We start from the raw sequence: 16,423 nt of genomic DNA, 5'->3' as shown, positions 1-16,423 counted from the left end.
TTTAATCTTTCTTTTCTGTTGCCAATATATTCCTTATCTAAGGTTTCAGTTCTATTCATGTGCATAATGTACTTCCATACCAAAGTTCTCTAACACTGTATTAAATATGAATATTGCTAAAAATACATATAAAACACAATACAAGTTCCTCAGTTCTTGGATCAAAGTTAATGGAGAATTCAACATATCTAGATCTTTGTTAAAAACAATAAAAAACACAAAAAGAGTATGATAAAAAACACTTTAGAAGTTCTTCCAAGCTTTCGATTCCATCTCGGAATCATCATCTCTCGACCAGACCTGATGATGATTCCAAGATGAAATCGAAAGCTCGGAAGAACTCCTAGTGTTTTTTTATTGTTTTAAACAAATAAGTAGCCGGCATGTGGCGTAAGAGGTTTTTTACTGTCATATTTAGATCTGTTTATTCAAGCCTCTTTTTTAAGTTTAACTGACTCCTGCATACATCTTTTCTGTTATTTAAATTATTTGCTTCTTTTATGCTTACGTTTATGTCTTCTAATCCATTCCTTTCACTTTTGGCACTCTGTGGTTTCAGATTCAATTGTTTCCTCTCCAGGTCGATGTGTAAATAAATACTTGCTTTGACTTGGTATCAAACATCTAAGCACAAGTGAACAATGAGTAAGCTGTACTTTCATTTTGCCTTTGTTGATAAAATACATGTCTTGTACTTCTATAATATATGACAGGAAATATATCGACTACATTTATTGAAGATTAGGTGCACACACAAGAGATGTACATTTAGTTAGTACTAGTAATGGTGTTGAATGGTGATAACAACAATAAAGGCATCATCAAACTTTCAACTACTTAGAATACAGCCATGTGGTATGTGATAATTCTATACAAGTAGTGCAAATGTAACAAATTACAGTGAATTTCCAATGTAACATTTTCGCCCTCGTGTATACAAATTCTTTGCATTTTTCTAGATGTGTGTTCAAGCCAATAGAATGAGTGATGAAATGACAGAAATCGACAAACTCAAGTCCAGCCAGACATAGACTTGTTTAATTCTTTCAGTGAATCGGTTGTCTTTCCTTTTCTATTATGTGTATTTTATAGCATACAAATGAAACTTAATGTGTGTGTGTTTCTGGGAACATGATTACTTCAAAGTAAACACTAATGAGTTTAAAGAGTAGTCACAATTTGAAGACATTTTACCTGCTTGAATTATCTCAATCCTCCAATTCAATACAACATGCAGATTGAAAGTAAAAGCCGCAAACAAAGAGATATTACAGGCTTTCATATACCTGGACTCCTGGTCAATATTTTGTGCCAATAAAACTCTCACTTCTCATATGTAAGCATATACTGAGTGAGGTCAAAGGAATTCTAACAAGCACAACTAACTGTACCATTCCCATGCTCTTTTTTCTTACACTGCTAGCCAGGGTTTTGTTTATTTTTGACATTCCTTAAGGGCATGTAGGAGTGCATTTAGGAAGGGTTTCTGTTTCAGATGCAAGGTTCTCCCTTCCATGACCCTTGCGACAGACTGTGGAGCACTGTTGCCAATTTAACTCTTTTAGAGCCCGATTTGGCTCTCTTGTGCACTCGTTTGGCTCATAAAATTTGAAATGCTCCAAGGAGCTTTTTAACTCTACAAGGGTAAATTTAGTTCCAAATCTAGCCCTTTTAGTGTTATACTGTCGATAAATAAGTATCCACAGTAATATCTAACACCATTCAAAGCTGCAAGCTTACAAAGTAAGAATCATATTATGTATCAGATGTTGTAGGGAGGTAAGTTCTAACAAAGGACTCTTTGTTGTAGGAAAGTCTTTAAGTAACAGAATTCGAGGGCACTTTTGCTATATTCTTTTACCTTATATGTAAATTGCAACAAGATGCCTAAAGTTATTTACGTGTCAATATGAATGCAAGTATTCAAAATTAAGCTGTGAACTGGGGCGCCTGTCCCACTGCCCTATTATGGTGCCACCACTCGCTCCGGACCATATAGACCAACTTCTGCCATGAATATACATTTTGCAAGTCATATTGTTATATTGGCTGCATTTCCCCACTCCTTCTTACCTCACCAGTTACTTTTATGGTGCCATGGCTGACGTGAAGATGACATAATTTTGTTATCCAGGAATCCTTTATTTTCAATTTCATATGAGTGTTGGTAGATTATTGAGATGGGTGATACAGCCAGATCTAGACCGTGAAAAGTAAGAATAAATTGTCATCAATTTAAAGTTAATGGTAATAGTAGTCCCTTTGAAAACAGAATTGTCAGAATTCCCTTAAAGGCACTGGAGGGGAAGATGTAAAACCAACAAACATCATATAGCAACAGACAAATGTAGCATGGTAAGAGCAGAATGCATTGTTTTGACAATCTTTTACCTTCATATGTGAATTATAATACAAGTGAAAATGTTTTTTGTATTTTAAGTGGTATCCAAACCACTATGTGCAGCAAAGCTAGGACCTCTTGATTATAAGGTGACAGTGTTACTACCACTATATGATCAGGGAGGTGCAATGTGTCTAAAAAGATGTTCAAGTATGTTTCACTTTTATTAATTATGAAGAGCAATGTAATATGGGCAATAGAGAAGAAATGTTGGTATAGCTTTCTCAAGAGAAGATATACTCTCTCAAAACATAGTGTTTGAAATAAGTTTATAATATAAACAAGGCAACGGATAATGTCAGAACAAGATTGCGTATCTAGAAAACCTCCCTGAGGAAAAGTACAATAACTCTGAGGTAGTGCAACCACAGTCTTAAATGTAATTTTTCCTTTACAAGAACACTAACTACAGCACAAATGTGTAGCATCAACATTGAGCATAAACAAATTACAAAACTAATGCAGTTATTACCTCCTTGTCCTGACTCCATTGTTTGAGTGTTGTAATCAATGCACGGACTCCAAGGAGAATATACAATGGACATCTGGTTCCAGCATCATTCAGACATTTCAATTCTTCAAGAAGCTTCCTGGCAGCATACCAGTTAATTGTTTCGAATGAAGGATAACGAAATCTGTCTGGCGTACGAATCTTTCGTTCTATCTCATACACCCTAAAACATTGAACATAAATCAGGTGCATGTACATACAGCATACAACTTCAAATCCTTACACACAAAGATAATTCATAGCATATTGAACAGTTTTTTCTTCCTCCAATGAAAACTAGCTAGGATTGATTGGTACATGTTGGTTATCGATAAAGCTGTAAATGGCATGTAATTGGCTGCCCATTTCTCACATTTGTTATTGTTTTCGTTGATTCAATACCTATTTGAACCAATATCAATACTCTTACTGATTCTCACAGATACTAATGCTGATATTTGAACAAACAATTTATTTTTGTTCAACATATTAATATAAGTTAATACATGGTATGTATTCTATTTGAAATCATTCCATGTCAATCTAAAAAAGGTAAAGGTAAAGTGCTTCCCTGTGCATAGCACCATGCCATGAAGGCATATAGGGGGTGTAGGGGTAACGCCCTACACTTTCTTGATCCGGTCGTGAGTGGGATGCTGATCACATCACCCCCATGTCAATCTAGCACTTTTATTTCAAAATATGGATAAGTTTTCCTATGAGCCAATATTAAAACAGCTTCTTTTTATAACAAACTCAATTTTTCCACATAGTATTGTTGCAAAATAAATGTAAACCGTAACTCTCGCATAAGTTCCAGTACCTCTAGACTCTGCAAAAGTGGCATGTGGTATTTGCAGTCTCCACAAGAAACCTGGACTCCAAGAACAGTATCATCAGCATTCGCCAATATTTGCAAAGGAAAATTGATGAGAGAGAAAAAGGGGAGGAGTTTTGATTAGGAGGAATGCAAGTTGGATCTGGCTCGAGGGAGACAAGGGGAGTTGGTCTTGGGTTTTGAAGAGAGTGGTTCGGGAGTAAGAAAAGGGGTTTTGAGTTTTGGAGAGAGGAGAGTGAGTTTTGATTTTGAAGGAGATTCAGGCTGAGTGCAGACTTTTAGAAACTTGTTTGGAAGTGGAGTGCAGTGAAGCTGAGTGACAATTTAAGAGGCGAACATCAGCAAGCAAGTGAGAGTTACTTTAGAAATCCTTCGGTCCACGCTTCTAAAGAGAGACAGGTAATATGCTTTGATAATGCCATCCTTTGCCAATGCAGACTTAAGGTCATAGTAACCCAAATCTAGAGAGTTGCCTTTTTATAAAGGATTCTGTAAATTTAAGTTTATTCAGGTACCTCCTGCAGTTAGCAGATGCAGCCAAGCGAGAGCTTACGGGCTACCGCTAACCCCTGATTGAAGAATAATTACTTTCATCTAAAGGACTCCAGGTTAAATCCCCAAACCTTTCGAGGTTCACACGCTTAGTAAAAGTGTGTCTCAATACGCTGCACTGTGGCCATGTGGTCTAAAGTGTCATGTTTTGGGCTATGGCTATGGGACACGTGCAGGTTAAAGTCTCCTAGGAGAAGTTTAACAACTTTTCTCCTGAGATTTCAGCCTGTGTATGGAACCGGTGGTCATGGGGAGCTATGAATGAGGAGCGAAACCCGATCACGGAAAACTACAACAACGACTGGGGGTTGGTTGTGCTGACCACACGTCACCCCGTAAGTGGCTGGATGATCTTCCACCTCAGCAGGTGGGAGTGAGGCCAGCAGTTAGTAGGTAGGCCATGGTGCTTACAGCCTGTTGCACCATGGGTTATTTATTTATTTACTGTTTTTTTATTACTAATCCACACAAATATGGTGGTATCAGAATCAGTATCAGCTCAGTCCTAGTTTTTGTGATTATAAAAGTATAATTCATGTAAAATATATTTCTAAGGCAACACACATCAGTCAATCATTAATTACGGAGATGAAATAATCATTCAGGTTCATCATGAAATATTCATTACTTTATACTGGATCAGGACAATATCAATCATGGGAAAATTGTACACTGGCTTCTTTTTAAGAAAGAAATGTCACATCCATCCATCCAATATTCCACTCCACTGCTAGTTTAGACTGGAATAGTTATAGCTAATGTTTTCCCACAAAAACTACAGATATATTAATGAATTCAAAGAAGTGGCAGAAAGAAAAATGCCTCTGGCAAAGTATTACACTTCAGACATAAACTCCTAGCAATATTATTCTTCAAATTCAACTTATAATGGATTCATAATTACTGAGATATTGTAATATACTTTTGCTTTCAAAACCATACAAATGCAACACTAATATTATATGGGTACATTCATCTACAATATGTATTACCAAATCATGAAAGTAATATGTCTTCTAAAATATGCAAATCTATAAAATAAATAACATTTGCAGACCCTAATATGATATATGAGCAATATGCTAATAAATAAAATAAAACAAACTTACTGCAATTGCAAAGGAATGTTAAGACTGTGGAGAAAATTTCCTCCAAACACAAGAGAGTCGACAGGGGTGAGAACAGCATGAATCCATCCGGTGGGTAATAACAATGTATGTCCTTGCTTCACTACACATTTATAGCATTTGTCCACCTACAGAGAAAAGTTAATCATTGCTTACAAAACAAATAGTGCAAAAACAAATTATTATAAACAACAACAATAGAACTGAACATTCACTGAAACTATACCAATGAAATTTAAGGTAAGAAATTAGCATAGTGATATGGAGAACTGAAGACTGCCACTCCAAGATTCCATAGACATGTAAAAATACATAAAATGCAGGGAACTTAAAAAGCGGGAAAACATAAGGGAAGGGTGACACTCAAGTGTGAGTAAAATTGTCTTTGGGGGTGGGGGTAATAATGTGTCAAAAATAATTTAACAACAGGAAAGAAGTGTGATTATGAATTCCTAAGGGAAAAAAAGCATGCTGTGAAAATCAATGGTGGTTTAACATGATCCACTTTCATGGCTAGGGTGGGTGGATGATTGCTTCTCATTGCCACTTATTAGGTTCAATACATCTGATTGTGTGGGATCTTTATTTACTCTGTAAACTGGTAATTATTTGATAGTTTTAGAAGTCTTAGGTAATGGGGGAAGGGGGGTGATCACTTATAGTTGGACGTCAATCTGCAATAGTCTTTATATACTGTAATCACCAGTGTCCTGAATTCAGTTCACAGTAGAATGGTTCAGTTCCCACTTCAAACTGCATATGTATCCAGTCCCAATTAGCCAAACAGCATAAAGTGAACTCAAAACAAAATTTGTCAAATTGCACATTTTTAGAAGTAACAATAGGTAAAAACGTAAAGGTAAAGTGCTCTCCTGTGCTTAGCACCATGCCATGAAGGCGTATAGGGGGTGTGGGGGTAACGCCACATACTTTCTTGATCCGGTCGTGAATGGGGATGATGTGATCAGCATCGAGCCCCTGACCACCTTTACCCCCCAGGGTTTCCCCCAGGTACCCATGTCATTTGCCGGGGCCGCTTCCAACGTTAGAAAAGTTCCCGGATTTGAACCGACCGGGGATCGAACCCCGGGAACTTTAGCATGGTAGTCAGACGCGTTACCGACAATGATGTAACAATAGGGGGATTGTTATCTACGTACACGTTAATCGATGATTTATTGTTCGATTCAGTAGTCTTGCAGAGGGCAAACACCCTTTCCACCAATATTATCCCCATAAATAACATGTTTTTTCATTGGTATCAGTGTCCATTCCTATGTTGAACATTTTGTTATTTCTTTTCAGCACATGAGTGGTATTGAAGAAAAGCAACGATTGTATTGGCATTGTGTGCATTTATTTCCTGCATTGCTCTGAGCATTCAAGATTTTATTCTGGTGTTAGTCAAAAGATAAGAGTTACAGTTTTGTTTATCAGAAGGCAACACAAGGAAACACATTAGCTTATCTTTTGAGTCCTCAGTTTGTGCCTGGTGTTCGTAACGACTAATTCGACTGATATTAGTCATTCGACTACTTTGACTAATATTAGTTGTTCGACTACTTTGACTAATACTAGTCATTCGACTAGTTTGATTAATATTAGTTGTTCGACTACTTTGACCAATATTAGTCATTCGACTACTTGACCAATATTAGTCGTTCGACTACTTGACCAATATTAGTCGTTCGACTACTTTGACCAATATTAGTCCTTCGACTACTTTGACCAATATTAGTCATTCGACTACTTTGACCAATATTAGTCATTCGACTACTTTGACCAATATTAGTCATTCGACTACTTTGACCAATATTAGTCATTCGACTACTTTGACCAATATTAGTCATTCGACTACTTTGACCAATATTAGTCGTTCGACTACTTTGACTAATATTAGTCTTTCGACTACTTTGACTAATATTAGTCATTTAACTACTTCAACTAATATTAGTCGCACGACTACTTCGACTAATATTAGTTGAACGACTAATTTGACACAAGTTGCATTTGTTGTACCTCCCTTGATGGACAAGAAGGGAAAAAAGCACTTCTTGCATTACCTGTGAAGATGAAAGTGCACTGTTGCTAAACCGATTCTCGCTAAATGCTGCTTTCCATAGAGCTTGGACACAATGTGTGTGGCTGAGGTGTCTTTGTTCGTCCTTCCCCCTCCACAACAACAGGAGTGGAAAATTGACAACAGGACTGGATGGATCACCATTCACTTCTTTGCCCACACATTTACAGAATCCTTCCTAGTTGATGGGAACCAAAAAAAAGTGAGAGGGGGAAATTTTTCAGGGTGGCTACAAACAAGCAGAAATGAAATTCCCTGACTTTTCCAGGTTTTCCAGGACAAAATTTACATTTTTCGCTGACAATTACAAACTAAACTAAATCGATGTTTTTGCAAATGGAAATAATAAACGCATACAGATCCACGTATGGTTTTGTTAAGTACCAATATTATCTATGAAATTGACTTAATTTCTCTATTCTCTATGATTTGAATTCAAATGGCAAAATAATGAATTTGGAAAATTATTACAAGTCACAAGCTAGGGAAGGATTACAGAATTTTGTCATACGCAGTAAGTTTAAAATAAAATACTTGATTATTTTTAAAGTTACGACTAAATGAGAGTGATTGATTAAGAAATACAATTTCTAATTTATCAGTCTCCTTATACATTCTCGGTATTATATGTTGATATTTCCACTGAGGTTTGGAACCCTCTGCTTGCAAGAACCATCATGAGTGCGGACTCATTTCTCGATGCATAAAGCTACTTCTCTCTTCTCTGTAAAACAAACAACTTAGCCTAACTCTTTCAGATAAGTGAAATAATTGAATCGAACAAAATAAAGTGTCATATTTTCTTACATTATCAATGGGATTTCTGCTTCAGTACAGTATATCCAAGTGAAGTACTGTGAAACTGACAACTTGCAGTTATACCATAAATGCTGACGAAAAGGGTATGTAGGTGTTAGCAATTAAACGCAAGGAATTTATAGAATTGCATTGTACAGGTACCTGATTTAGCTAACCACACATTGAAACAGGAACACTCTAATAATTAAAGCTTCTGAAAGTTCATATACGAGGGGCATCCTGAAAAAAGCTCCAATGGTGCCTATACACAGCACTAGTGATCGGAGAGCGACACACACACATGCAGGCAGGAAGAAGTGGCATGTAACTGTAATCTGGTACAGTTGCAATGCAACCGTTTTAGGACAGTTCTAGGTTAAAGATTGAAGCTCTCATACAGTCTCCCACAGACTGCGATGTAGCCTACATTGCATGCTCAGAATTTGGCACAGAGCCACCAGCAATCGTGTGAGGTGTGCAGACCAGACGTAGTGAGTGATAGTATGGTCAGACGATGGTGCAGACAATTCACGGAAGGCCAATCGAATGTGCACAACCCCATACAGCTGAGCACACACGGGCCCTTTGCATCACTTCAGATGAGAGATCTTGGACCACTCCCTGTACAGCCCTGGCCTTGAATGTACCGACTTTCATCTCTTTGTTCAACTGAAGAGGTTTCTGGCTGGGCAAGGATTTGACAGCTACACTGCGGTAGAGATAGTTCCAGTCTTCGTTGTCAGACACATATACCATGGGCATACAAAATTTAGTGCCATGCTACGACAAATGCCAGAACAATGCTGGTGATTATGCCGAAAATTAGGTTAGGACTCACTGTTACTAATGCAATAAATTACAACTGATATTCTTCTTTTATTTATGCCTAATCGGTAGGGACCTTGATATTTTGTTATTTTTTTCAAATTGGTGTATTTTCTTATTTCTAATTTTTTACTATACGGTGTTATTTTTCCCAAAATTCACATTTTCATTATAGCGCATTTTCTGGCAAATATCTGAAATTATACCTTCATGGTGTTTTTAAACTACTGTTTCAAATTGTAAGTCACATGGCTTATGCCTCTTCGTGAGAGTTTGATATCTTGAAAGCTATTTTGGGAAAATTATTTTCCATACCCGTTTTTTTTTAATTTTAAGGTAAGGATTTTAGATAATGGAATTTTCCCTGTATATACTGAAGGGTGCATAATGACCATAAGTGGCGACGCACCCAAAAAATTAAAATCAATCAATCTCACGTGACAAATACCGATATGTTATGGCACCAAAAATTGGCATTATTTTGTTTTCAATTGTTAGTGTTACGTTTCCTAAAATTCGCGTTTTTGTTTTAGAACATTTATCTGCCAAATACACTGAAACTTAATAAGCCATTGTGCTTTAAATCTATTATTTTAAATTGTAGGTCACATGGTCTACGTATTTTCGTGACAGTTTGATATGTTGGAACAGATTTTTGAGGAAGTAAAAGTAAAGTGCTCCCCTGCACTTCTCCATGAAGGTGTATAGGAGGTGTGGAGTTAGGGCCCCACACTTTCTTGATTACGGCTGAAGGTGGGGGTGATGTGATCAGCACCACGCTCCTGGCTACCTTTATCCCGCAAAGTTTCCTCAAGGTACCCACTTCATATGATGCTGGGTGGGCGCCGGAGCAGTTTGAATAGGTGGAAAACATCCCGGGGATCGACCCCAGGTCTCTCGCATAGTAGTCAGACGCTCTAACGACTGAGCTCCATTATTACTCGCTCGACAAATGCCGATGGTGCGCACTTAGCTTGGTAATTCAAAACATATCTCGTGCGACAAATACGAAGATGTGGCTCCCGTGTGACGTTAGATACGCACTCGATCTCCTGTTAGAACCCTGCCACTTTGCTCTGTGATACAAATGATTTTGATAGAAGTTGAAAAAATCGTGGGAAATACATGATTTAATGTGGCTGTCGGAATTATTCCATGTACTCTATAGTGTTTACTCTTGAGTAAAATGTTGGAAAACTTGCATGTTCTATGTACACAAACATGGCCTAGAAAAGACATAATGTTAAATTTCATGGAACTTTTCGTTGTTTTAGGACATTTCTTTAAAAAAAAATCACTAAAAATGCCAACAATTCGCTTATTATGCCAAATTCTCATTATTTCGATATTTCGAACGGGCGAAAAATGTGTCCAGACATCACTGCACGTTCCTAAACATAACTTCGCAGCAATTACAATTTTTCACGGTTTTGGCGTTTGCGAAAAATCAATATCCCTACTAATTGGAAATTACTTTCTGGCCACCCCTCGTATAAATCAGTAGATGGAAAGTGAAAATTTAGCAGAGCTGGCATAGAAAAGTCAATTCTTGAAGAAAGTGATTTGCTTTTATGATTGAATGATTCAAGTAAATATATTAAAATATTTACGTATTGATTATTGGTTTTTTATTTCATAATATTGGACATTAACCTTACTCAGGGATAGATTAATGACCATCTCTCACGAGTTTAAACAGACAGGACAGAGAATGGCGTTAATTTCATTGCAATACTAGTGTTGCAGTAAATTTGAGGTTGGGAGCATGCACTTGCCAATTTTTATAACGTTCACCAATGCAGATTTATGTTTCACTTTTTCGTGATAGCATTCAATATATGTATTAGAGGTCTGCACGGGCCTAAATTGTAAGGCCCGAGTCCGGCCCGGCCCGAGGAAAAGAAACTCGAACCTGACCCGAGTCCGATAATAAGTAAACATGAGCCCGGCCCAAGCCCGAAAACATAATTAAAATTACTTTCCAATTCAGCATTTGAAAAAAAAAATGGGCACTGTTGTACTTCGTTAACTAGCTGTTATAAAAAAATGTATTCTCATTCTCGAAGTAAACCATAATTTCAATAATTTAAAATTATTTTTCGATGACAATATTCGCTAACAAAATAGCTACGAGGCCCGGGCCCGACCCGAGCCCGAGAAGTTCTGGTTATTTATGGCCCGAGTCCGGCCCGTGGGCCGGGCCGGGCCGGGCCTCGGCCCGAGGGCCTGGCCCGAGCCCGTGCAGACCTCTAATATGTATATCCCGTTAGGTTGAATCTCTCTTGATATCTAAGAATAGTGCAATGTCATTGTAAACGTATGTTAACTTACATGTTAACTTGTGCGAAACCAGTAATACGTCAGGATGATGAAAGAAGACCTTCGTACGCACTGATACATTAAATAAGGTGAAGTGAGCCAGAAGAGTAATAAAATTCCAGCAGCATATTTGCAGTCTAAAGCTCTTCTTGTTTATGCATGTGATTTTTGTTGGATGTTGCAGTCCATGCAATTTCCGTCGCATGTTGTAGTGAGATACTTTGCCGGGTGGCGATATTCGACAAAAATCGTATGTATCAATGGAACCTATTTGTTTCCATGTTCCTTCAGTTTGTCCAACAAAATGCCTTACTACGCCGTCCGACAACTATCGAATGGCACCACCCGCTCTTATCCCCTCCGTCTGTTGACAAGTCCCCTTACTACTCCCATATGGACAAGAAAAATTATAATTCAATGCATTTTCCACGTTATATTTAGAGGCTTAACCTTTACTCCCCCCGATGATACCATATGGTATCATCAGAGTAAGGTCGTACTGGCCCGATGATACCATATTGAATCATGGTGCTGATTACAAAATGAATGTGCTTTTTGGACCTTTATACTCTTATGTTTGGGTGGAAACTCTGGCACAGGTCTGGAGCAAGCCTGGGAAATTCACATTGATGACCAACCTTCCGCCTCTCCCCCCCCCCTTCCACAACATATCCATGCACATTTCCGAACAGAGTTTCACATTTTGGCTCATTATTCAACTTGTATGGCACCCAGGAACATGAAACATGTTTCAATCTCTTTGGAAACGTCCATTCTATGAAGAGAATACTAAGGTTTGTGCTGTCTCCCTAAAATAGCGGGAAAACAGGGGGCAAACTTCAGATTTTTATGTTGTTTTTTCATTGAAATTCGGTGGTCGCACCCCCAAAACCTCCCTTGCTTGGTTCAGCGTTCTGAATTGTACACGGTTGCATGCTCTGATGTTCTATCTGAAAAACAAAACTTATCCGAAGTAGATTGATCCCATAGTGCCCGAGTTATAACTATTTTCCTCCAAAAATGAAAATTACCTATTTTTCGTAAAAAAAAAAAAAATCACATTTTGGCTTATTATTAAACTTGTATGGCACCAAAGAACATTAAACATGTTACTTTCTCTTGAAAAATGTCCATTCTTTGAAAATAATACTAAAGTTCGTGCCCTCTTCCCAAAATAGCGGGAGAAGAGGGGGCAAACTCCACATTTTATGTTTTTTCATTGAAATTCGGGGGTCGTGTTCCCAAGCCCCCCTTCCTCGGTCCAGCGTTCTGAATTGTACACGGTTGCATGCTATGATGTTTTATCTCAAAAACAAAACTTATCCGACGTAGGTTGCTCCCATAGTGCCTGAATTATAACAATTTTCCTCCAAAAATGCAAATTACCTATTTTTCGTAAAAAAAAAATAATCACGCTTTGGCTTATTATTCAACTTGTATTGCACCCAAGAACATGAAACATGTTTCAATCTCTTGAGAAATGTCCATTCTTTGAAAAAGAATACTAAAGTTTGTGTCTTCTCCCCAAAATAGTGGGAGAAGAGGGGGCAAACTACAGATTTTTATGTTTTTTCCATTGAAATTCGGGGGACGTGCCCCCCCAAGCCCCCTTCCTCGGTCCGGTGTTCTGAATTGACCACGGTTGCATGCACTGATATTTTAGCTGAAAAACAAAAGTTATCCGAAGTTGATTGCTCCCATAGTGCCCAAGTTATAACAATTTTCCTCCAAAGAGTGTTCGAATTTAAAATTCCCGCAGAGAAGCCCGGCCGAGAGAAATCTCTCTCTCTCTCTCTCTCCTCCTGCCATCACTGGTTTCTGGCACCGTGGTTGTGTTGCGTATAAAAGGGACCTAAAAGTTGAGGCCGAAACTTAAGAACGAGATTTCCTGTTCCCGTGCAGTGTTCCATAACGATATCTTTAAATAAATAAATAATAAATAAAAAAAATTAAAAAAGTCAAATTCCCTGACTTTTCCCGGTTTTCCAGGTCTGTCGCCACCCTGTTTTTATAAAAACCTTTCCTTTCTTCTTGTTTGTAGCATCGGAAATGGAAAAAATTAAGAAGGATTTGCCATACCGGATAAGAATTCCACATTTCTTCATTTAGATTCCTAAGGAAATACAGTATGATGCTTTCATATCATGAAGGTACAATGGACTCTTATGGACAAGGCTTTCTTATGGGAAAATAAAGTGCACTGTTGCCAAATATGTAAATTTTCAAATTTATGTGAAGTTAAAAAAAAAAATTACAGTAATGTAGAAGATTCTATGTAGAACATGATGGTGATGAAAATTGTGAACTTCATTACATATTATTTTAAAATAATTAAATTGAATGTTGGAAGGTTGTTGTTCTCTTGCCAAAAGTGTGTTTTGAAACACCAATAATGAGAAAGAAGCGATGAAAAAAAAATCACATATTTTTGGGACATCTACCTCCCAATAGTAACAATGACATTAAACTTTACACACAGCCCATCATTTAGGGATTAATATATATTTACCTGGTCACCAAAGAAGCTGTCACGCTGGGTGCTGGATGTCATCCACCTCTGATATAAAGATATGTTTGCTGGAGTTGGTCTAATAAGATAAAAAATCTTTTCCCCCTGAAAAAAAGTATAGACAAAATTATACACATATATTATAAATTCACACACATATTCGAAAGTACCTACATTTACATTATTAATTAAGGTGCACAATGCAGAAAGTACAGACTCCACCAGGAACTGTAGAGCTAAGCAACACAGATCACCTGTCATCACATCATGATCACTAATACTAATTCATTGCAAATAAAATAGGCAAAAAAAAAAAGATTTGTCACAATTAGTGTTGGGCGATATATCGTCCAGATGATATATCACGATATTGAAAAAATATTGTCAAGGTGATATCAACTAGATGATATTTTGAGTAATATACTGTATATTGTGTTGGCAATATATCATCACAATATTTGGCGATATATATCATGTTGGCAATATATCATCATGATATTTTAGTGATATATATCGTGTCAGTGATATATCATCACAATATTTGGTGATATATATCGTGGAGATGATAAATCACCATTATCACAACATGGAAAAAATATCATGTCATATCGTCTGTGATGATATTTTCTTGACGATATAACGTGATATCAATTTCCGTTATCTTCCATCCCTAGTCACAATGTTTCTTTACTTATGAAGTTTTCAGGGGCACAGAGTTAAATTTACAATGTAGGAAAAACATATGTTGAGGTTGAATCCCACCTCAAGCTGTGTGTCCAGACCTGATTATCCTTTTAGTATAAGCCGACCTCCGTAGCAGTTGTTACTACATTGTGCTATGATGTCAGGGGTCCTGGGTTTGAATCCTGGCCTAAGCATGGGTGTTTATGAGTGTCCATTCACCAATTTCATCATATCATCATTCATCCCCATCTTCACAATTAGCCAAAAGTGGCAGAAAAGTGAAGTAAAATAAACAAAATCAATCAAAAACCTTTTAGTATAAATAGAACTGACTCTCACTCCCCCACACTCGCAATATCTCTCACAAATCAATCTCAGGGAACTCTCACAAATCAATCTCAGGGAAATTAAAAAAAGTTAAGTACTTACAAGAAGTTTACCAACCTCCGTAATGTGCTATAATGCATAAGAACTACCATTTTCTTTTTAATGGAAAGTCGTTTACATTCCTCGGAAAATGTGATAAGACTTTCTGCATTTGAATGCCTATATTCTTAGTCTTAAGCTTTTTATTTGTACAAGGGTTGTTCAATGTTGACTGAGACATTTGTGAATAAAAAAGTGGTAAATAGCTGGAGAAAGATAAAACTTCCAGAGGATGTACCTTCATCCTTCGTGAGTATTGCACATTCGCCCATGTAGTTGGCACATGTGCAGTGGTGTTAGCAGCAATGGCGGCAAGTAGTGTGTGTCTAGCTGTGGAGCAACAGTGTATAATCAAATTGCTTGGGAAGGCATACCTGAAGCCAGCTGAAATTTTGAGAAGATTGCAAGCACAGTATGGGAACAAACAATGTCATGGGCAAGAGTGTACGAATGATGTCAACACTTTGGCGAAGAAAGCTAGTTACTGATGAATGAACCACATGGACACATTTGTCTGACTTGGAAAAGCAAGGTGTTCTTTTACGTATGTGGATTTTTTGGGAAAGGGTCGTGAATAATGCCCAGTATTCCTAAACGTTGATGAAGGGTGCCATATGTAATGCCATTTGCAAGAAAATACCAGTGATGTTGTATGCAAATGTCATTCTTCAGCATGATAATGCACAGTCCCACATGGTCAATTTGACAGCAATAACTCTTCAAAAGGGTTTTGCTCCATGTTCTTACACTCCTGACTTAGCCGTCAGTGATTATCGGATTTGTTTGAGCCACATAAAGAGCATATGAGAGGGAAGAAATTGAAGACAGATGAACCACTGACAATAGACCTCCTGCAGTGGCTACAACAGCAGTCAACTTCCTTCTACACCAAAGGACTCAGGGAACTGATACAATAATGGCAACGGTGACTGGATGATCAGGGATTCCTTTGAACTTGTAGGACTTTCCAATTTATTCCTAGAAATAAAAGTCTCGGTCAACCTTGAATGACCCTTTTATACAGGCTATTGTAAATTGCTCTTCTTCCTACACAAGTTAATCATGTCTTCAGGATACCCAACATCCTCAGTAATTCTACAGACCAGTTAAGAGGTAATACAAACTTCTCACTGTCAAGAAGCTTACTTTGTTATTAACAGGCACCAATAGTTTCAAACAGTGTCTTTCATAATTCCAAGAGCAAATCATTACGCGAGACAGATGTGAGAGAGGGGGAGAGAGATACTTTTATCACTTGCATATGGTTATCAGAATGAAGCTACACGTGTTTTCTTCCATGGATATTGCTACAGTTAAAAAAAATTAAAAAAATTAGAATAAATGACGCTCAATAGGTGAGTGATATTTTACTCG

The 16,423-nt window shown here is 37.5% G+C and overlaps 1 protein-coding gene across 1 annotated transcript in view; it reads right to left on the bottom strand.

Moving 5' to 3' along the window:
- LOC145983959 (histone lysine demethylase PHF8-like) overlaps positions 1-16,423 on the bottom strand; it is a 128,978-nt gene that overhangs the window by 69,625 nt on the left and 42,930 nt on the right. Inside the window, exons 7-9 of the mRNA XM_083117170.1 lie at positions 13,940-14,044; positions 5,391-5,536; positions 2,874-3,075 (exon numbers count right to left, since the gene is read on the bottom strand). Coding sequence (XP_082973296.1) covers positions 2,874-3,075; positions 5,391-5,536; positions 13,940-14,044 — 453 coding nt within the window. The remainder of the gene's footprint in view (positions 1-2,873; positions 3,076-5,390; positions 5,537-13,939; positions 14,045-16,423) is intronic.

This window comes from Lepisma saccharinum, chromosome 2, assembly GCF_977018435.1.
Source record: "Lepisma saccharinum chromosome 2, izLepSacc3.1, whole genome shotgun sequence".
Lineage (NCBI taxonomy): Eukaryota > Metazoa > Arthropoda > Insecta > Zygentoma > Lepismatidae > Lepisma > Lepisma saccharinum.
The sequence above is the reverse complement of the archived record's forward strand: the minus strand, read 5'-3'. Positions and strand labels throughout refer to the sequence as shown.